This window comes from Pelophylax lessonae (genome assembly GCF_965119305.1).
Source record: "Pelophylax lessonae genome assembly, chromosome: 4".
In the NCBI taxonomy this organism is placed as follows: Eukaryota; Metazoa; Chordata; class Amphibia; order Anura; family Ranidae; genus Pelophylax; species Pelophylax lessonae.
Window position 1 is genome coordinate 649,447,525 of NC_138771.1, and position 23,575 is coordinate 649,471,099.

Here is a 23,575-nt window from a genome sequence, read left to right on the forward strand (position 1 = left end):
AATTGCAGCCTCAAATCTTTTTGAGTATGATGCTACAAGCTTGGCACACCTATTTTCGGGCAGTTTCTCCCAGTCTTCTTTGTAGGACCTCTCAAGCTCCATCAGGTTGGACAGGGAGTGTCGGTACACAGCCATTTTCAGATCTCTCCAGAAATGCTCAATTGGGTTCCAGTTTGGGCAGACAGGAGGGACGGCAGACAGGAGGGACGGCAGACAGGAGGGACGGCAGACAGGAGGGACGGCAGACAGGAGGGACGGCAGACAGGAGGAATGATTGACAGGAGGAATGATTGACAGGAGGAATGATTGACAGGAGGAATGGCAGACAGGAGGCACGGCAGACAGGAGGAATGATTGACAGGAGGAATGATTGACAGGAGGAATGATTGACAGGAGGAATGATTGACAGGAGGAATGGCAGACAGGAGGAATGGCAGACAGGAGGCACGGCAGACAGGAGGCACGGCAGACAGGAGGCACGGCAGACAGGAGGCACGGCAGACAGGAGGCACGGCAGACAGGAGGCACGGCAGACAGGAGGCACGGCAGACAGGAGGCACGGCAGACAGGAGGCACGGCAGACAGGAGGCACGGCAGACAGGAGGCACGGCAGACAGGAGGCACGGCAGACAGGAGGGATAAATTGACAAGCGGGACGGCAGACAGGAGGGAAGGCAGACAGGCGGCACAGCAGACAGGAGGGATAAATTGACAGGAGGCACGGCAGACAGGAGGCACGGCAGACAGGAGGCACGGCAGACAGGAGGGATTCCTCCCCACCCCTCTGCTCCTCCCCCTTGACCACCACCATGTAAGGGGGGTCATACCTTTGACCCCCATGTAAGATGGATACACTGGCCATCATTTAAGGGAGTCCCACTAACCACCAGGCACTATAAGGGTACACTGATGACCATGTAATGGGTTCATTATCACGGTATATGAGGGGCCCACTGACCATCATCTAAGGGGGAGGGCCCACTGACCATCATCTAAGGGGGAGGGCCCACTGACCATCATCTAAGGGGGAGGGCCCACTGACCATCATCTAAGGGGGAGGGCCCACTGACCATCATCTAAGGGGAAGGGCCCACTGACCATCATCTAAGGGGGAGGGCCCACTGACCATCATCTAAGGGGGAGGGCCCACTGACCATCATCTAAGGGGGAGGGCCCACTGACCATCATCTAAGGGGGAGGGACCACTGATCATCATCTAAGGGGGAGGTACCACTGACTACGATTTAAGGGGGTGGCCCACTTACCACTATGTACGGGGGGGCAAAATGATCACACAATACAAACCACACGTTTTCTTGTAGAAGTTTTTGATTTTATTAAACAAATTAAACATAGATCACTGATTCTCTTTAAAATTACTTAAAAAATGTATAGGCACCAAATAATTTAAAGCATTTTGTACAAAGCAAGCAAACTGCAAAAACAATTCAAATGTGGGAAGGGGAACTCCTTCCCCCCACCCCATTAAATGACTCCATGGTTCCCAGTTTTGCTCCCCTGTGATACCGCTAACTTCTTCCCAGCTAACTCTTTCTACAAAAATACTGGTTTCCTTTCCCCAGCAAATGTGCAAACAATCCAAATCTCTGCAAGAAAAGAAAAAAAAAAAAAAAAAAACACCCCACGACTTTGGTAGGATTAACACTTTTCTGCTGGCGGGAGCCAGTCTTCCCAGCTCCCAATTATTGCTAAGCGACTGGGAGCGGTCGGTTATAAACGCAACTGAGCGACCTCCCAGCACTCAACAGAGCTGTACGCATATATGTGGATGGACAACGTTAAAGGCCATGCTGTCACATCTATGCGTACAGCCAGAAAGAAGGAGTTAAGGCAGCTTGAGGTAAGAATGGGGTGACCATGAAGAAGCCGAGTATTGAAGGAGAACGTCAGCTGGACATGGCGCACAGTAAGGCACATGGCTTGCTTATCTTTGAACCATAAATTTTTTTTCTCATTCCTTCCCAGAAGAACTTGCCCTAGTCGGTGGCTTGTGTAGAGTTGCGTATTATGAAGCAGTGTCGGATGATAAAGATGGGATTGGTGGCACAGTGACTTTTCACCGCTATAAGTGTTCATCCACCGTCATGGTTGGCGGTTGTAGAGTAGGGGTACACCGGATTGCGGCAGCTCACTCCCACGTCAGGGAATTAGAAGTCTCTTCTTGCTTTTTTTTGGGAGGGGGCAAAAAGGTCTTCGGGGTCAAGGGTCCACGAATGACACCATAATGTAGCGGGTCCCTTGGGTGGTGGGAAGCCCCTCATGGTAATGCGTTAGCCGGCCAGGGTGCATAAAAGACCATCCTTTCCTGGGAGACTCCACATGGCAGTTGTAGCGGATAAACCGGCAGCCGCCCCCCTGTGAGGTGAATAAAAGTAGGAACAGGTCATTATATTTGGATCTATGCAAGAATGGGCCCATAAAGTTATAAAAAAGTCAAGGATTCCCAAACTACGGCCCTCTATCTGTTGCAGAACTACACATCCCATGAGGCATCGTAAAACTCTGACATTCACAGACATGACTAGGCATGATGAGAATCGTAGTTCCTGAACAACTAGAGGGCCATAGTTTGGGAATCCCTGGACTAAGTCATATGAACCAAACAGGACAATCTGCCCAAAACCCACAACAAACTTCACCCAAAAAAATTGTACAATGAATACCAGCACAACCCAAGTAGTCATGGTGCCTGAATAGGTAAGAGGGTGTTAAGGTCTAGCAAACTCTACACTTTATTAACGAGTTCCTGACCGCATGCCGCACACAGGCTGGCTCTTCTGCACAAACCGACGTAGCCCTACGTCGGTCGCGTGTGGTGCTTTTGGGGAGTGGGGATGCCGATCCACGGGGCCGGCGGCCGCAATTAACGGCGGGCACCCGCGATCGCTCCTCGCTGAGAAAGAAGCACGGTCAGCTGTTGTAAACACAGCAGACCGTTGTTCTCTCTGAAATGATCGCAAAGCGCCTGTGATCCTTCTATATAGGAAAACAGGTCTCTATGATCATTTCACAAGTCCCTCCCCCCACAGTTAGAAAACATTCCCCTAGGCTCACACTTAACCCTTTGATTACCACTGCGTTAACCCCTTACCTGCCAGTGTCATTATTACAGTAACAGTGTGTATTTTTAGCACTGATTACTGTAGTAATGTCACTGGTCCCCCCAAAAGTGTCAAAAATGACAGTTAGGGGTCCGATCTGTCCGCTGCAATGTCGCAGTACCGCAAAAAATCGCAGATCGCCGCAATTACTAGTAAAAAATAAATATATAAAAATGACAAATCTTTCCCCTAGTTTGCAGACGCGATAACTTTTGCGCAAACCAATCAAAATACGCTTATTGCAATTTTTTTTTTTTACCAATATGTAGCAGAATACAAATTGGCCTAAAAGGAAGAAAAAATTAAATTTTTTCTTTTTTGGGAATGTTATATAGCAGAATGTGAAAAACTGGATTTTTGTAAGAACTTACCATAAAATCCTTTTCTCTGAAGTCCATTGACAGACGCAGTATGCTTCTTAATCATTGGGTTATGCGCCATCTACAGGAGTAGTACTAGGTAGTGAAGAAATTCACTGACACGCCTACAGGGGCTGTCCTTCATGGCATAACCCCCACACACACTTTGCCACAAGCTAGTTTCATAGCAAGCAGTGAAAAAAAAGAAGACACAAACCATCCCCAAACAGAGGGGCGGGTGCTGCGTCTGTCAATGGACTTCAGAGAGAAGGATTTTAGGGTAAGTTCTAACAAAAACCCAGTTTTCTCTATCGTCTATTGACAGACGCAGCTCTTATGCTTCTTAACCATTGGGATGTCCCAAAGCAGTGTAGGCATGAGGGATGGGAAGAACGCAACCAAAACCAACTGGGTAACAAGCTCAACCAGGAACAACAGGAGCTTACCCGAAAAGAAAAAAACCATTGAAAGAGAAAACAAGTCTTTCAACAGCAGCCTGCAAAACCTTGCGGCCAATGGATGCATCCGAAGATGCCAACAAATCTACCTTGTAGAATTAAAAACTGAGACCAAAGTCCCAGCAGAAAACCTAGGTCCTACTCCTTCACTAGGCAGCAAGAAGCTGGCTTGTGGCAAAGTGTGTGTGGGGGTTATGCTGGAAGGGACAGCCCCTGTAGGCGTGTCAGTGAATTTTTTCACTACCTAGTACTACTCCTGTAGATGGCGCATAACCCAATGGTTAAGAAGCTGCGTCTGTCAATTGACGATAGAGAAAACAGTTTTTTTTTTTTCAGATTGGTCGCTATTTTTTTTGTTTATAGCGCAAAAAATAAAAAAATCGCAGAGGTGATCAAATACCACCAAAAGAAAGCTCTGTTTGTGGGAAAAAAAGGACATCAATTTTATTTGGGTACAGCGTCGCACAACTGCACAATTGCCCGTTGAACTAACGCAGTGCCGAATGGCAAAAAATGGCCTGGTCATTAAAGCGGAGTTCCGGGCAGAGAAACGTTTTTTGGATGAACATACCCCCGGGACAGTCAGGGCTAGCACATTCCACAATGGCTAGCCTCTGATCTGTCCCGGTTCGCACTTACCTTTTAGAAGAAATACTTACTTAGAAATTTTCTTCCACAGCGTTTCCATCTCGGTTGTGGGCAGCTGAAGCCGGCGCGGTCCTCTTCTCCGTCTTCTTCCGCGTCTTCGTGTCCCAGAATGCACTGCACCGGCCCCTCTCGTCACTTCCGGTGCGGCGGCGCATTCCTAAACAGCTTCTGGGCATGCCAAGAAGCTGTTTAGCAGGGGAATGCGGCGTCGCCCGGAAATGACGAGCGGGGCCGGTGCGGCGCATTGATTCCTGGGAGCTGTGACGTTTAGCTCCCAGGAATCATCGCGAGGCAGGAATTGACGGGGTGAGCCTCGGCGCTGGAGGAGGAAGCTGTCATAGGTGAGTATTTACGATCGTCGATAAAAAGGTGAGTAAACAAAAAAAAAAAAATAACTATCCAATTCCTTTTCAGGTGCGGCATACCTAGCGGAGGGGCACAAAAAAAAAAAATCTTTTTTGTGCCCGGAACTCCGCTTTAAAGGGGAGTTCGTGCCGCAAAATGACCACACTAGATTTTGTGCCATCCGCTTCCTTAGTGTCACTTGAAAAACAATTGAATATTCCCGATTTTTTTTTCTTTACTTACCTTGTTTCAGAAGAAAATATACTCACCTTTCCTTCCACTTCCTCCCTCTGCGGCCGCGGCCCGCGCCGTCACTTCCTGTCCTGCAATGCGTCCTGGGAGCTCTTACTCATCACTCCCAGGAGGCAATGGGCAGTGATGTAGGCAGCCGGCCGCTCCTCTCATCGCGTTATTTGCAAACAGGAAATGACGCGATGATAGGCGTCCCTATGGAAACCCTTACTATGCCGATCCCATAGTACTGGGCATGCTCTGCATTCATCTGCCCCATCCAGCAAGAACCAGGAGCAGGGCATACATTTTCATACTGCGGCTTTGGGTGACCACAACAAAGATGGCGGCGCTCAGCAAACGATTTCTAAAGTAAGATTTTATGATTGCAAATCACTTATTAAACTGTGTAAAATCGGATTAGCAGATGTATGAAGGGCGGTGGATCACTATTTTGGAAGTATTTAAAAAAAAAAAACGATTCTGTGGCCGGAACTCCGCTTTAAGGGGGCAAATCCTTCCGGTCCAGAACTGGTTGAACGAAAAAACAATACATACCCCAATTTTTTTGTAAAATATAAAAGATGATGTTACACCAAGTAAATAAATACCAAACATGTCATGCTTTAAAATTGTGACCGTGGAATGGCGCCAAACTACAGTATGTAAAAATCTTCATAGGCAACGCTTTAAAAAAAAAAAAAAAAAAGGTTTACGGGTTACCAGGGCCACCACAAAACCCTCCAGGGGTAGAGGGGGGGACAGCTACTCACCATACCAGGAACCAGACGGATACTACTCCAGACAGAACCTCTCTCCATGGAAAATGGGGGGCTGTCAGCCAGGAGGAACGCTGTGACTCGGGCCGAGACCCAATCATATGCGACCTTGCCAGCCCCTTTCCAGTGGGAATATGCCACGACCGACCTAGCGCAGAGCTGAGGTCTGCGCGCGCTCGCTGGCCAGACTTGGCTGACCACTGGATCTAGAGTATCCAGCCCGTCCCCCAGTCCAGCAGTTTATTGTAGATCTCACAGGAAAAAATCCAGGAGAAGAAAAATGTTTCTATCTAATAAACTTTTGACAGGATCAAAGATCCCAGCAAGGAAATACATCCTTGCTCCTGACTAGACAGAAAAACACTGAATGGCTATAGCAGAGAGAGGGAGTATACCCCCTGGGACTGCCCATGAGTGTAGCCAGAATTATTTTCTGCATAGCGTCTTACTCCTGTAGGAGGCAGTATAACCCAATGGTTATGAATATCAGAAGCTGTGTCCGTCAATGAACGAAAGATACATTTATCCCCCCACTGCTTTCTGGTGTAAACCAGCCCTTAAAACAGAACATTTAGTTGGGCTTAAAAAATAAAACTAGAAACTCCTCAAACACATGTGGAGAACTTTGAAACAGTCCAGGATCCCCCTTACCTCGTAGTCGACGCCTTTCTGGTTCAGAGCGACGTTGATGGTAAACGTGGAGGCGTCATGATGGGGGCGGAGTGAAGGCTGCTCGTCCGGTCGGTAGCGGACGATGAAATTCAGAAACGCTTTTGCCTGGTGCAATAAAATAGACACATTTATTAAGAATTACATGTGTGGGATTATCTTTAGCAGGGCAGGACAAACCCCCAAATCCAAGCTTAATATTAATACAGCTTTAGAGAAAAAGTTGTGCTTTGCCTATTCTGGGAAATACAACCGATTCTCATTCTTGCCTGCTCCTCATCAACACCTACCTTTCACGCTCCCCACTACTCCATTCAGCAGAGCGGGGAGCAAAGAAAATACCCCATACTTCCCTAGCATGGAGGGGCATGAGACAGAGTTGGTGCTTGGTGATTGGCCAGAGCTGTCACATAAGGGGTTGGTAGAGTCCTCAGCCATGTACAAGCACTGAGCAGAGCAGTCCAGGTCTTACACAGGGCTCTCTTTCTTTACTGCTTGAGGCCTAACAGAGAAATGGGGAAGTAAAAGAAAGAGGAGCCAGTGCTGCGGGGGAGTTGGGCATTAATGAGCAAAGTTACAGCTTCATTTTCAGCCTAACTGGCACGTGGCAATCCTGTATAAAACAGATTGCTGGAAATTAGTCTATCTGAAATGCAAATAAATTCAGTGCCCAAGCTGGATGATAGACTGATCCTAAACTGTCTGTTTTTGCAGCCCTGCTGTAAAGCATTCAATCACGGATGTGCTCACCTTGGTGTAATATCCTGGGAAGAGTTTCTCCGTGACGGGGGCAATGTAGTCCTGCAGGAACTTCAGCCACTCGTCCTGGTACCCCACTTGAGTCATATGGATGTCCACTGTTGGTACATTCTCGTAGCCCCCAGCCAGACGCTTATCCTGGATGTAGAAGAAATGACAAAAAAAAAAAGAAGGGGACGAGGGTCAGTTCAATGGGTTACAATAATAGTGATCTCAGAACAGAGTGGATATACGATGAAAGATTTACCTCATTCTTCCCACCCGACCATTGGTCAAAGTGTTCCATCTGCTCCACAAACTCATCACACATCGCCTCTTTAAAGATGGGGAACCAGTATACGTCAGGGCAGGGCTGCCAACACAGAGAACACAATGCGTTATGGACTGTATTGTTTTTAACACACTTATAGAGTCAAGCTGCAGACCTGGAGGTATGGCGGCCAACAAATGGATAAATACCCAACCGTGCGCAACAGGAAGTTTCACCTTCATGGCAATCAGAGCATTACCAGCACAGCCGCTCACACCACAAATCTTACCTGTTCAAAGTAATCCTCCTCGAAAATCTTGGAGTAATTTTCATGGATGTATTTCTCCCGCCAGTCCTGCAAAAGGACAGGCAGCATTAAAGGGATTCTGGAGGGTTAGCAGTGGCCCCGATTGACACACACACACACCAAGAAGAGAGGCAGGAATGACTTACCACAGGGTTCTCGAAGATCTGCCACAAGTCGTTGTGCAAGCGGGACGTGTTATACTTCGAGGTGGACAGCAAACGCCCAAATTCATCTCTATTGCTGATATGAAGGAAGACGCTCTGCAGAAGAAGGGGAGGGCAAGGCAGGCCGGTCACATAAACAGGATAGTAAAGAAAATGGAGTGCAAACCCCGGCTAGATTAACTACTTAAGGACCCAGCCATTTTCTTTTTTTACAAGTAAAAATCTGTATTTTTTGCTAGATTACTTAGAACCCCCAAATATTATACTTTTTTTCTCCCCAGAGACCCTAGAGCAGGGATCCTCAAACTACGGCCCTCCAGCTGTTGCAGAACTACTCATCCCATGAGGCATTGTAAAACTCTGACAGGCACAGACATGACTAGGCATGATGGGAATTGTAGTTCCTGAACAACTGTACAGCCATAGTTTGAAGACCCCTTCCCTAGAGAATAAAATGGGGATTTTTTTGTAATTTTTTATGTCGCACGGTTTTTGCGAAGCAATTTTTCAAACCCATTTTGCAAAAAATACAATTTAATGAATAATAAGAATATAAAAAGAAAAAAAAAAAAAAAAAACACACAATATGTACTCCAATTACTTTGCATATGAAAGATGTTGAGCCGAGTAAATAGATATCAAACATGTCATGCTTTAAAATAGTGTGTGTTTGTGGAAAGGCACCAAAATATGGTCATGGAGGGCTTGGAGGCACCTACTGCTTCTAAAAGTGATCTCTTTGATCTGAAAGTCTGGCGCCTGAGGGAACAAAAAAAAAAAAACAGGGTTATGGCATCTAGCTGCAGCCATAACCCCAGTATTTAACGTCAAAGTAATGGCGTATTTCCCAAGTTAGGCGGTGGGCAAGTGGTTAATATTACATCAGTTTTAGATAGAACAAGGAAGGTTTTATTTTCTTGCTGTCCTCAACATTTTCTATCTATAGGTCTAGTGCAGGGGTCTCCAAACTTTCTAGACATAGGCCACTTCAGACTTTAGGGAGGGCCTAGACTTTAGCCATTGGGTGTAGAAAAGGTCCCAACATCAGTGGGGGGAAAATAATGTCCCCATCGTTTGTTTCAGTGGGAGTAACTGTGCCTCATTATTAGTGTCAGAGGGTAAATTGTGCCCCATTGTTGGTGTCACTGGGAAGAATTGTGCCCCATCATTGGTCCCCATAATTTGTGCCGCTGGAAAAAAAATTGTGTCACATCATTAGTGTCATTAAGAGAAAATGTGCTCCATCATTGGTGTCATTGGGCCCCATCATTAGTGTCATTGGGCCCCATCATTAGTGTCATTGGGCCCCATCATTAGTGTCATTGGGCCCCATCATTAGTGTCATTGGGCCCCATCATTAGTGTCATTGGGCCCCATCATTAGTGTCATTGGGTGAAATTGTGCCCCATCATTAGTGCCATTGGGCCCCATTGTTTATGTCATTGTGAGAAATGATGCCCCATCAGTGTCATTGGGCCAAATTGTTTGTGTCATTGGGTGAAATTGTGCCCCATCATTAGTGCCATTGGGCCCCATTGTTTATGTCATTGTGAGAAATGATGCCCCATCAGTGTCATTGGGCCAAATTGTTTGTGTCATTGGGTGAAATTGTGCCCCATCATTAGTGCCATTGGGCCCCATTGTTTGTGTCATTGGAAGAAATTGTGCCTCATCATTAGTGTCATTGGGCCCCATCATTAGTATAATTGGGCCCCATTGTTTATGTCATTGGGAGAAATTATGCCCCATCATTAGTGTCATTGGGCCCCATCATTAATGTCATTAGGAAAATGGTGTCCCATTATTAGGGTCATTAAGAGAAAATGTGCTCCATCATTGGTGTCATTGGGCCCCATTGCTTGTGTCATTGGGTGAAATTGTGCCCCATCATTAGTGTCATTGGACCCCATCATTAGTGCCATTGGGCCCCATCATTAGTGCCATTGGGCCCCATTGTTTATGTCATTGGCAGAAATTATGCCCCATCATTAGTGTCATTTGGCCCCATAGTTTGTATCATTGAGAGAAATTGTGCCCCATCATTAGTATAATTGGGCCCCATCATTAGTATAATTGGGCCCCATCATTAGTATAATTGGGCCCCATCATTAGTATAATTGGGCCCCATCATTAGTATAATTGGGCCCCATCATTAGTATAATTGGGCACCATCATTAGTATAATTGGGCCCCATTGTTTATGTCATTGGGAGAGATCATGCCCCATCATTAGGGTCATTGGGCCCCATCATTAATATCATTAGGAAAATTGTGTCCCATTATTAGGGCCATTAAGAGAAAATGTTCTCCATCATTGGGGTCATTGGACCCCATTGCTTGTGTCATTGGGTGAAATTGTGCCCCATCATTCGTGTCATTGGGCTCCATTGTTTGTGTCTTTTGGAGAAATTTTGCCCAATCATTAGTGCCATTGGGCCCATTGTTTATGTCATTGGTAGAAATTATGCCCCATCATTAGTGTCATTTGGCCCCATTGTTTGTATAATTGGGAGAAATTGTGCCCCATCATTAGTGTCGTTGGGCCCCATCATTAGTATATATAATTGGGCCCCACTGTTTAAGTAATTGGGAGAAATTATGCCCCATCAGTGTCATTGGGAAAATTGTACCCCATTATTGGTGTCATTGGGCCCCATCATTGGTGTAATTGGGCCCCATTGTTTGTGTCACTGGGAGGAATAGTGCCCCATCAATTATTGGGCCCCATTGTTGGTCTCATCAGAAGGAATAGTGCCTCATCATTGGTATTAGTGGGATGAACTGTGCCCCTTCATTGGTGTCATTGGGAGTAATTATGGCCCCAAAGGCTGGATAAAAGCAAGCAAAAGGCCACATCTAGCCCCCGGGCTGCAGTATGGAGACTGCTGGTCTACAGCAATGGTTCCCAACCTCAGTCCTCAAGTACTCCCCAACAGCTCATGTTTTCAGAATTTCCTTCACCTTGACCAGGTGCTTTAAATAAATGCATGTATTTATTACAGCAATTTTATCTAATGGAAACTGTCAATACATGGCCTGTTTGGGGGCATTTGGGGAATGAAATTGGGAAACACTGGCCTAGAAGAACAGATCGAGGTTCTAATCCTTCCACATTCTATTCAAAAATATCAATCTCCTCAAAAAAGGTCAGAAGTGACATTTCATTCAGTTCTACTGTCTGCAGCATGGTGCGAGGCGATGGATTGAAATACAAAATGCTGCCCTGCAAATTATATATATATATATATATATATATATATATATATATATATATATATATATATATAATGCATGCAGTGAACTGGCCATATATATATATATTATATATATATATATATATATATATATATATATATATATATATATATATAATTTATTGTATTCCTCCCGGGGGTGCGCTGTCCACAGCATGGGATCAGAACAGGACCAAGTGCTACATGCCTGGGGGTATCAACAGCAATTTTCAAGTTCTGCTAATACTTCTTTATGTTTTAAACATCAGCTAAATATACAGCTTATAAGCATCCCTTACCTTATCCCTCATGCTCTTACAGAAAGACATATCGGAGTCCAGTCCCGCCAAGGTGAAGACACTTCTATGAATCAGCTCTTTACGCAGAGTCTCCCCCTTAACAAGATAGGTGTGGGCAATATAAGGCACGTTCCACACACCTCTGGAAGACACAGAAAAAACAGATGAAGTCCATCCAACTCCTGCAGGATGACGCAGCGACTCTTGCTACTTATAATTACTCACGTCCTTTTCCCCTGAACAAGGTCTACGTAGTCCTCAGATCGGGCGTAGTACCCCTCAGGGCTCAAAGCTCCCCAGAAGTTGGACCAAAGTTTTCCACTCCGAGACACCATTGGTGCAATTACTTTGCTGTAGGAGGAGAGGTGTGTAAAGAGTGAGTACAGAATTATAGAAGGAGAGGGTTGCAGGGGGCAAGTACAGGATTAAAGAAGAAGCAGGGTGCAGGGGGCAAGTACAGGATTAAAGAAGAAGCAGGGTGCAGTGGGCGAGTATGAGATTGTAGGGTAGGTGTATGGGATTTGTGGAAGGAGCGTTAGAGATGTGCAGAGGTGAGTACAGGATTATAGGAGGAGAGGTGTGCAGTGGGTTAGTATGGGATTGTATGAGGAGGGGTGTGCAGGGGGCAAATAGAGGATTGTAGGAGAGCTGCGAGTAGGAGATTGTAAACTAAGATGTGTGCAGGGGGCGAGTATAGGTTTATAGGAGGAGCAGTGTGCAGGGGCGAGTATGGGATTATAGGAGGAGAGGTGTGCAGTGGCGAGTATGGGATTATAGGAGGAGAGGTGTGCAGTGGCGAGTATGGGATTATAGGAGGCGAGGTGTGCAGGGGCGAGTATGGGATTATAGGAGGAGAGGTGTGCAGTGGCGAGTATGGGATTATAGGAGGCGAGGTGTGCAGGGGCGAGTATGGGATTATAGGAGAGGTGTGCAGGGGATGAGTGCAGGATTATGGGAGGTGAGGTGTGCAGGGGGTGAGTATAGGAGGAGAGAGAGGTGAAGGAGGTGAGTACAGGATTGTAGGAGGAGAGGTGTGCAGGGGCTAATGAGGTATTGTAGGAGGAGAGATGTGCAGGGGATAATAAGGTATTAGGTCACATAATGTGCAGGGGATAATAAGGTATTCTAGGGGGTGTGCAGGGGCTAGTATGGTATTGCAGAAAGAGCGGTGTGCAGGGGGTGAGTACGGGATTGTAGGAGAAGAGGTGTGCAGGGAGCAAGTATGGTATTGCAGGAAGAGAGAGGTGCAGGGGCTGAGTACGGGATTGTAGGAGGCGAGAAGTGCAGGGGATGAGTACGGGATTATAGGAGGAGAGGTGTGCAGGGAGGTGAGTACTGGATTGTAGGAGGAGCAGTGAGCAGGGGGTGAGTACGGGATTGTAGGAGGAGAGGTGTGCAGGGGGTGAGTATGGTATTGCAGGAAGAGTGAGGTGCAGGGGCTGAGTACGGGATTGTAGGAGAAAGGTGCAGGGGGTGAGTATGGGTTTATATGAGGAGCGGTGAGCAGGGGGTGAGTATGGGATTATAGGAGGAGAGGTGTGCAGGTACAAAATCTATTCAGCAAAAATATATCATAATATGACCCTCTGCTGTGATCCACAATACTAACCGGTTCTCCTGGATGAGGATATACAAAGTGTCAGGATTGGTCAGAACCACATCGGCGTCCAGGCTGAAGTAGTAATCGCAGGTCTCATCCTGCCGGCACAGGTCCCTGCAAAGGAAGAATTCAACCATTTTATACAACCTATTGGAATTCAGCAATTACCATATGATAATCCACCTGGACTGGGGCTGATTAATGTGGACCTAGCATCACATATATGATTAATGTCCTGTGCAGTATAGGGGTGCTGAAAATAATCGGCGCATCGTGATTCAGCTTCAAACGATTCTGCATCGATGCAGAATCCAGCTGAATCGCAACTGCACATGATGTCATCCTGGCTCCTCCCTCTCCCCCCACAGAAGTGCCATGGCGGCGCTGGCGGTGGAATGAGTCAGTGCTCTTCCCCATCCTGCTGCTGACGACATGTGCCATTGGACTGGCTGCAACCGGTGCGGTTGTACCACCATTGGATGATGTGGCTTTAGGAGGCCGGCGCTGCAGCATGTCAGCATACCGCCGCCACCCATGCTCTCCCCCTCCTGGGGATGTACACCTGTCACCTCCCTGATGCACAGCGCTACCGACCCAGGGGGCGGATATGGTCAGACCACTCTCTCGATTGGCCTAGCCTCATTGACTAAATGTCAAAGGTGTAAAAAAATATATATATTTTTAAAATGTGTTCTCTTCCACTACGCACTTTTTAAACTCCTTTTCAGCAAGCCGATTTAAAGATATTGGTTCTTCCACCCTGACTGTAAAGAGTGATGGCCCTTTGGAGTGCAGAGGTTTTTTTTATGGTTATGTTGCTTAATTGAATGTCTGTTAAGGCAGTGGTGCTCAATTCCGGTCCTCGGGACCCACTAACAGGCCAGATTTTAAGTATTACCTTGGGGGATGCAGACTAGAATACCACAATCACTGAGCAGCAAATGAGATCACCTGAGATGTAATTTAGTTATCTTGCAAACCTGGCCTGTTGGTGGGTCCCGAGGACCAGAGTTGAGAACCACTGTGTTAAGGCATACTGTTCAGTATACTGCTAGCTTCAGTTAAGGTGTATATGTGCGATGTTTGTTTTTATAATATATAATAAGTACAGCCATCATCTCTGGACATTCCGGTGGACAAATCGGACATCTGACACTTTTGACGTGTTTCAGGGACTGACACCAATAAAGTGATCAGTGATAAAAAAAATGCACCGTCACTGCACTAATGACACTGGCAGGGAAGGGGTTAACATCAGGGGTGATTAAAGGGTTAAATAAATGGGGTGCTTACTAACTGTGGGGGGTTGCACTGATTTAGAGAAGACAGAGATCCGGGTTTCTGCCCATCTTGTCCCCTTGCAGAAGGGCGATCTGCCTTGTTTACATAGGCAGGCCACCCTTCTGCCTCTCCCGGGGACGATTGGACCTGCTGATTGAAATCCCCTCCAGCCAATCACAGTGCGATTGCGCCGTATCTATAGAAAAAAAATGACGTAGTAAGTTGTTTCGTGCAATAGAGCCACACTGCTGCAGTAAATACACGACGGGCGGTCAACAAGTAGTTAAAATAGATACTATTGTTGTATGTTGGGCAAATGTCAGTTGGATGCTTCCACTGTCATTGAGGTAACCAATGGTCAACATAGCTTGACCCTTTGACATATATGAATCTATAGCATGTATGATACAATAGTGGCATCTGGAGGTTTCATTGAGAAATGTCTCACCCATAAAAGACAATAGTAAAAGGAAGTAGAGGGAAAGGATACTCTCGTGTGGGATTGTCTACCTAAACTTTCCAAATAACTTAAGCAGCTTAAGCTGACGGGAGGACTCTACAATGACGTAATGACTACAAAGATCTGTGCCAGAAGAAACGATGACACTTTAGCCCACTTTTCCCACAATCACCAGTACAGTAGAGCCTAGGGTCCTGGTTGCCTACGGGGACCGCAATAACCTGAGCCAAGTAACTCTTTAGCCTATTGTTATTGTACACAGACTATTATTCATGCTCATTTGTTAGGAAGGATAGGTAGTGTTTGTGCATGCATGTTGTATGTATATTTGTCAGTCTTGTATGGTATTCCTATAATTTTGATGGTTTGTATGTACAGCATTTTGTTTTGTAAAAGCACATTATTACACTACAGACGTTTCTATGCTTCCTTGCTTATACTGAAAAGAACCTTAAAAAAAAGACACAAAAGCAAAACAATTGGGAGGTCAGATTTAAAATATTTTCGCCTCACACATATCTAAGATTGCCCCCCACCACCTACTCTCAACGAAACACATACATGCCCATATCTCGAGCCTCGCCCTGACTCAGCGCCTCCTCCGGACCCACGATCTTCACATTTGGGAACTCGTCCTTGTGGTTCTCCCAGAATGTCTGGATGTGTTTCTCGTGGTAAACTTCCTATTTTTGGGTAATAAGAAGAAGAAGAAGCAGAAAAAAAGAAGTAAAAAAAAACAATGCAAACATATCTTGTTCCCAGTATATGCAACTGGTGCATTATGTGACCTAAATATTGCAGATTGGCTCCTACACTGAATAGGCCCTTGCCATAAATTCAGAAGACACTGCTATCGGTGGGCGGGGGGGGAGGGGGGGGGGGTGTGTGTGTGTAAGGAGTCACTGCTTCGGGGGAGAACACAGGACATTACTATGGGATTTGGGGGAGGGGGGGGGGCAGAGGGTATATACAGCTATGGTGGGCAGAGGACACAACCACGGATGGGGGGGGGGGGGGGAATGCGGATTTGAAGGGAACAGAGGACACTGCTTTTTGGGGGGGCAGGGGACATTACAGTGGGAGGGTGATGTGAAGGGGGGGGGGGGCAGAGAACGGAGGACGCAACTGTGGAGGGGAGATGATGTGAAGGGGATCAGCAGAGCTGGGGGTTACTAGTGAGCAGGGGATCATCAGAGCTGGTGGTACTATGGAGCATGGGATCAGCTGAAGGAGGGTACTAATAAGCTGGGGATCTGCTGAATAGGGGTACTATTGAGCGGAGGTTCAACTGGGCTCCTTTAAAACAAATAGAAAATCCACACACAGACCCGGCGGGACAGGCATACACAGACCCGGCGGGACAGGCATACACAGACCCGGCGGGACAGGCATACACAGACCCGGCGGGACAGGCATACACAGACCCGGCGGGACAGACATACACAGACCCGGCGGGACAGACATACACAGACCCGGCGGGACAGACATACACAGACCCGGCGGGACAGACATACACAGACCCGGCGGGACAGACATACACAGACCCGGCGGGACAGCCAGGCGATGGCACTTACACTGTTATGTATGTAGAGAGATAGCCGGTTCCGTGGGTAGCTCAGCATGGAAATCCTCTCCAGGAACTCTGGCAGGAATGGGGTTGGCTGCTCAATGAAAATTCCCAGAAGCACTTGGGGCAAATCATCATCCTATAAGAACAGAAGATGGGATTTCAAAGGTCAGTCAGAGCCTGAAAGTCAACAACACAGATGTGATCGGATCTGAAATTCTGAAGATTTCACGGCTAACTACAGGGGAGAAAAAATTGATTTTTGTAAGATCTTACCGTAAAATCCTTTTCTCTTAAGCTCATTGACAGACGTAGTCTTCTTGATTCTCAAGAGCTGGGTTATGTTGTCTCCGCAGGAGTAGGACTAGGCAGAAAGACAAAACGTTCTGGCTCCACCTTAGGGGCAGTCCCTGAGGGTATATCCTCCCTCTCTCTGCTACAGGGAATCAGTTCTGTTTTAAAGCAGTACAGAGAATTTAACCCAACCCAATGATAGAGGGGCGGGTACTACGTCTGTCAATGAGCTTAAGAGAAAAGGATTTTACGGTAAGATCTTACAAAAATCCATTTTTCTCTATCGCTCATTGACAGACGTAGTCTTCTTGATTCTCAAGAGCTGGGACATCCAGAAGCAGTGCCACAAATGAGGGGTGGGATTGACAAAATCAAATCCAATCTAGAAGGCCCAACCGGTGCCAAACTAGAAGTTTTAAAGGCTCATTATAAACAAAGAATGAGACTAAAGAAAAATTTTCCAACGGAAAAAACCCTCGAGGTAGACCACTGGTCTCCTCAAATTGCGGCCTGCAAAACCTTGCGGCCAAACGAGGCATCAGACGATGCCATTACATCAACTTTATAATGTTTAGTAAAGGTATGCACCGACGACCAGGTAGCCGCCTTGCACACCTGGACCACTGACGCCTGATGGCGAAAGGCCCATGACGCACTAAGTGCCCGAGTGGAGTGCGCCTTAACAGGGAACGGGGGCTCCCGACCCTTAATAGAATAAGCCTGTACTACCATCTGTCTGATCCATCTGGAAATGGTCGTGGCAGATGCAGGCAACCCCTTTTTGGGTCCATCTGGGATCACAAAAAGTGAATCCGTCTTGCGAAACGAGTCTGTCGTTTTCAAGTATACCCTGATCGCCCGGACCACATCCAAGGAGTGTAAAGCAAACTCCCGAGGATGACTGGGCTTAGGACACAGGGAAGGTAATACAATTTCTTCATTCAGATGAAATTCTGAAACCACTTTTGGTAGGAAGGATGGATTCGGACGAAGAACCACCTTATCTCTATGAACCACCAGATATGGTGAACGACAAGATAATGCGGCCAGTTCTGACACCCTGCGTGCAGAAGTAATAGCCACCAAGAAGGCCACCTTCTGGGACAACGTAGGTAGAGGAATCTCCCTAATATCTTCAAAGGGCGGTTTCTGAAGAACCGACAACACTAAATTAAGATCCCAGGGGGGTAACAGCGCGTGCACTGGCGGAGCCAGATGTCGCACCCCCTGGATGAAATTCCGCACCAAGGAATGAGTAGCCAAAGGCTTCTGAAAGAAGATGGCTAATGCTGAGACCTGACCCTTGATAGTACTCAAGGCCAGTTTCTGCTCAACCCCTTGTTGCAGAAAAGCCAATATTCGACTAATCGAATAAGACCGAGGACGGAACCCCAAAGGTTCACACCATGCAATGTAGGACTTCCATGTGCGATGATAAATCTTTCTGGAAGTCGCTTTCCTTGCTTCAACTAGAGTAGGAATAACTGAAGCTGACAAACCTTTGTCCTTCAGCACCTGGGTCTCAATAGCCAGGCCGTTAAAGCCAGCGATCGTAAAGCAGGATGGAAGATCGGTCCCTGAGACAGTAGATCCTCCCTGAGAGGAAGTCTCCACGGGACGTCCGCCACCAGTCTGACCATGTCGGCGTACCAAGCTCGACGAGGCCAGTCCGGAGCTACCAGGATTACTGGAATTCCTTCCTCCTCTATCCTGCGAAGAAGTCTTGGCAGTAACGCGAGAGGAGGGAAGGCATATATTAGCTGGTATTGCCCCCACGGGGCGATCAGTGCGTCTGCGGTTTCTGCTAGAGGATCGCGGGAGCGAGCCACGAATCTCTGAACTTTCCTGTTGAATCGTGATGCCAACAGATCCACATCCGGGGTGCCCCACCGTAGGCACAACTGGTGGAAAACGTCTGGATGGAGGGACCATTCCCCCTGATCCAGGGTCTGACGGCTGAGATAATCTGCCTGCCAATTCTCCACCCCCGGAATGAACACCGCAGAGATTGCTGGAACAAATCGTTCCGCCCAGCGAAGAATGCAAGCCACTTCTTTGGCCGCTCGGACACTCTTGGTGCCCCCCCTGGTGATTGACATAAGCCACGGCCGTGGCATTGTCCGACTGGATCCGAACCGGGCTGCCCTGGAGCTGCTCGGTCCAGTGAATCAGACAAAGTCTGATCGCTCTCAGTTCCAATACATTTATCGGTAACCTGGATTCTTCCGGGGACCAAAGTCCCTGGACAGATAACTGACCGAGAATTCCTCCCCATCCGGATAGACTGGCATCCGTGGTCACTATCGTCCAATATATTGGCAGAAATGACTTTCCCTGGCTGAGCATCGGAGACCGAAGCCACCAGACCAGAGACTCTCTGGTCTGTTTGCTCAATCGGATCTGATTGTCCAGGGATTCCGGATTCCGATTCCATCTGAGAAGAATCTCTTGCTGAAGAATTCGGGTATGGGACTGGGCAAATGGGACTGCTTCGAACGAAGCCACCATCAACCCCAGAACCCTCATGCAAGTCCGAAGGGAAGACCAGCTGTTGGACAGTAACAACTGGACTGCTAATTGAATCTTTCGGAGTTTCCCTACCGGAAGAAAAACTCTTGTCCAGACTGTGTCTAGAATTAGACCCAGATATTCGAGCCTCTGGGTGGGAACCAGAAATGACTTTTGCTGGTTCACCAGCCACCCGAATTCCTGTAAAGAAATCATAGTAATTTCTATGTTTTGTAGCAAGGTCTGAGGAGACTCTGCATGAAGCAGAAGATCGTCTAGGTAACCAAGGATCGATATACCTCTTTGGCGCAGAAGTGCCAACATTGGGGCCAACACCTTTGTGAAGACCCGCGGAGCCGTGGCGAGACCGAAAGGTAACGCCACAAACTGATAGTGGTTCTCTTCTACGGAAAAGCGTAGAAACCGCTGATGTCCTGCGAAAATGGGAATGTGAAGATAGGCGTCCTTGATGTCTATGGACGCTAGGACATCCCCTGAATGCAGGAAGGCTGCTACCGTGCGAATGGACTCCATTCTGAATCTTCTTATGTTGACAAAAGAATTGAGTGCTCTTAAGTCCAGAATTGGACGCACTTTGCCCTCTTTCCTGGGTATTGTAAATAGGTTTGAATAAAACCCCTGAAACCGTTCTGTCCAAGGAACGTGGACTACCACTCCTTGTTGTAGTAAATCTGTGACTGCTCTCCGCAGATCTTCTAAACGATCTGAGGATAGTCGGATATTGGAAGGGAAGAATCGCGCCGGTGGGAGAGATCGAAACTCGATCTTGTACCCTGACCTTATGACTTCGCAAACCCATTTGTCCGGGATTCTGGAAAGCCATGGATCCGGGAACCGGCGAAGACGTCCCCCCACCCCAGTTATGGGTGGGGGCGCACCTTCAGGCTTTGGATGGTTTATCTTCAGGTCTGGAGGGGGCGGGCTTTTGCTTGCCCGACCAACGACCCCTGACGCCTCCTGCAGGAGCTTTGGAGGACTTAGTTTTTTCACCCGCGGGACGAAAAAACCTCTTGTGAGCAGAAAAAGAAGGCCCTCGTCTTTGACGAGTTCCTCTACCTTTAAAATTTTGCGGTAAAAAGGTGCTCTTTCCACCCGTGAGATCTTTAATGATCTCATCTAAGTTGGCTCCAAATAGACGCTCTCCTGAAAAGGGGATATTAGCCAATGCTTTTTTGGAACCTTGGTCGGCTAACCAACCTTTTAGCCACAGTGTACGCCTGAGAACCACTGCTGAGACAGATGCTCGCGCCAATAATGGAGTGGCGTCTAACGCCGCATCACACACAAACTGTAACCCCTGTATCATTTGTTCCAACAAATCTGATACCGCCTGAGGGACCTCTTCTAAGTCCCGGCGTAACCACTTGGTCCATTCAGTTACAGCCTGCGAAACCAGTCCAATAGCAATTATTGGTCTGAAAGCTGATCCAATCAAGGAAAACATGGTGCGAGACATAGCTTCTATCTTGCGATCCACTGGATCTTTAAAAGACGGAGCGTCTTCTAAAGGAATAACCGTGGCTTTATTCAATCTAGCAATTGGTGGATCCACCACAGGTGGTTCTGCCCATTTCTTAATAAGGGTTTCCTCAAACGGATAACGCCTGTCAATGCGTTTAGAAATAGTAAAAGTGCGTTTTGGCAGACGCCATTCTTCTTCGATTGGATTGCCAAAACATTTGGGCAATGGAAAAACCTTTGCCACTTTGATGCGTTTTTTAGTCCCAAAAGGGATTTCAGTTTCAGCTATTTCCGATGGAATACCCTGTAACCTTAAGGTCTCTTGAACAGATACAATGAGTGCGTTTACCAACGCTTCCTCTCGGGCTATGGCGGATGCCGAAACATCCTCCTCACTGTCTGAAGAGACAGTACCCGAGACACCAATCCCAGATGAAGTACCTGCAACTGCAGAAATGGGCTCAGAGTCTGAATCCGAGGTTTCAGATAATAAGGGGTTAGGCGGGGGTCGCTTTCTTGCGCCCTGTCCCTGACATGCCACTTCCACCAGGGACACAAAAGTTTCCATAATAGCTGACAATGATTCAATTGTCAATGGGGTGCTGGAGGATCCCGCAGACCCCTCGAGGGGATCCGGAGGAGATACATGAGTGGCAGGGTCCATGTTAATTCAGGACACCTTTGCCAGCAAAACAAAAAAACTTTTTCTTTTTTTTTTTTTTGTGTGTCTCCCCCTAGCGCAATAGCGCCCCTCAGAGTACCTGCTTCTCGATCCCACAGAGAGAGAGAGGGACCCCCAAGGCTCACCAACCGATGCAGTGCAGTTTCCAACCAACTGCAGTCAGCGTCTGTCTTACACAGACTGGAAGGAGCTGTTTGCTTTTTCCCGGGTAGAAGGACGTGGCTCCGCCCCCTGTGTACGCCTTCCGGCGTTCCCAGCTCTCCACGAGGTAGCTGGGCTCACAAAACATGGCCGCCCCCATAGAAGAGACATAAGACTCCAAAAACATGGCGGCCGGCGTGACCTGAGGACATACATGCATTTGGTCTACGGCAAAATGGCGGCGGACCGCCGAAATCGTTATCCCAGCACAACCACCTGCATCTCTGCTAAGAGGCGATATCTGGATCTACAGGAGATACACTACACATAAGGTAGGATTATACCTCCTATGTCTGCTGTAATGTTACAGTCTGCTGGGTAGAGTGTTAGCTCTTAAACCAAGTCCACTTCCCACAAACACATGCTGTATTACAAGGGGGACTTGTAAGTATCAGATATATACTGACCATATATGGAGGGGCCCATAATACATACTGCCTCATAACGAGGAAAAAGGGAACGTTTACTCACCATACCGAACCGACAGGCACCCTCTCTTCACAATACCCTCTCCACCGGGGTGGGGGTTTGTGGACCACTCCGGACGCCTCGACTCTCTGGTACCTGGCGTCCAAGCGAGACTTTTAACTCGCAAGGTCAGTCCCTCCACTGGGACTCCGTCGCGGCCGACCCAGCGCGGAGCTCTGGTCTGCACGCGCTCGTAGGCAGAAACCGGGGTGACCACTGGATCTCAACATCCAGCCCGTCGCCCGGCCCCGCATACTTACTTGAATATGTCGCGGCCGACCAAGCGCAATGCCATGGTCTGCGCGCGCTCGTAGGCCGGCTGGGGTGACCACAAGTGTCGCCCAGTCCGGCATTTTTGCTTGAAGATCTCACAGGAAAAAACACTGGAGAAAACTGCCTAAAAAATGTCTTTTTCTTAAAGAAAAAAAGTCTTGCCAGGACCAAAAGATCCCAGCAAGGAACTTAGGTCCTTACTCCTGACTAGACAGAAAAAAACTGATTCCCTGTAGCAGAGAGAGGGAGGATATACCCTCAGGGACTGCCCCTAAGGTGGAGCCAGAACGTTTTGTCTTTCTGCCTAGTCCTACTCCTGCGGAGACAACATAACCCAGCTCTTGAGAATCAAGAAGACTACGTCTGTCAATGAGCGATAGAGAAATAATTATTTGATCCCCTGCAGATTTTGTAAGGTTGCCCACTAAGAAATTAGTCACGTGCAATTCATTTAGGTCTGAATGTAAATTTGGATGAATTTTTGGTTATTCGGAGATTCAGATGTATCCGAATCTCCAAATGAAACAGTAACGAATACTCGGATGTATCTGAATTTCCGAATGAAAGCGTAACGAACAATAATGAATAGTAACAAATTTAGTTGAAATCCATTAAAATTAATTTAGTTTTCTAACAAATTCCAACTTTTCATAAAGGGGAGCCTTGCAGGTGCTGCAGGATTTCAATCCATGACGGCGTATTGTTTTACCAATGGTTTGTTAGGGGATTGTGGTCCCAACTGCCTTGAGATCATTCCCAAGCTCCTCCTGTGTAGTTCTGGGCTGATCCCTCACTTTTCTCATGATCCTCCTTACCCCATGAGGGGAAATCTTGCATGGAGCTCCAGACTGAGGGCTACTGATGGTGATTTTGTAATTTTTACCATTTGGGAATTATTGCTCCAACAGTTGTCTCCTTCTCACCAAGCTTCTTGCTGATGGTCTTGTAGCCCATTCCAGCCTTGTGCAGGTCTACAATCTTGTCCCTGATGTCCTATGACAGCTCTTTGGTCTTGCCTATGATGGGGAGGTTTGAATGGAAGAACGAGATTCTGTGGACAGGTGTCCTTTATACACATAACGAGTTGTCATTGGGAGCTCCTTCTTACATTAACAGGACTAATCGGTATACCACGTG

At 47.3% G+C, this 23,575-nt stretch overlaps 1 protein-coding gene across 1 annotated transcript in view; it reads right to left on the reverse strand.

Moving 5' to 3' along the window:
- Window positions 1-2,186: 2,186 nt before the first annotated feature.
- The window catches only part of PLOD3 (procollagen-lysine,2-oxoglutarate 5-dioxygenase 3), a 75,708-nt gene continuing 54,319 nt past the window's right edge, over window positions 2,187-23,575 (reverse strand). The window contains exons 9-19 of the mRNA XM_082253328.1: window positions 16,538-16,669; window positions 15,525-15,646; window positions 13,232-13,336; window positions 11,848-11,973; window positions 11,623-11,764; window positions 8,074-8,187; window positions 7,910-7,975; window positions 7,618-7,722; window positions 7,362-7,508; window positions 6,594-6,719; window positions 2,187-2,376 (exon numbers count right to left, since the gene is read on the reverse strand). Of these exons, the coding sequence (XP_082109454.1) occupies window positions 2,221-2,376; window positions 6,594-6,719; window positions 7,362-7,508; window positions 7,618-7,722; window positions 7,910-7,975; window positions 8,074-8,187; window positions 11,623-11,764; window positions 11,848-11,973; window positions 13,232-13,336; window positions 15,525-15,646; window positions 16,538-16,669 (1,341 nt within the window). The 3' untranslated portion in view covers window positions 2,187-2,220. The remainder of the gene's footprint in view (window positions 2,377-6,593; window positions 6,720-7,361; window positions 7,509-7,617; window positions 7,723-7,909; window positions 7,976-8,073; window positions 8,188-11,622; window positions 11,765-11,847; window positions 11,974-13,231; window positions 13,337-15,524; window positions 15,647-16,537; window positions 16,670-23,575) is intronic.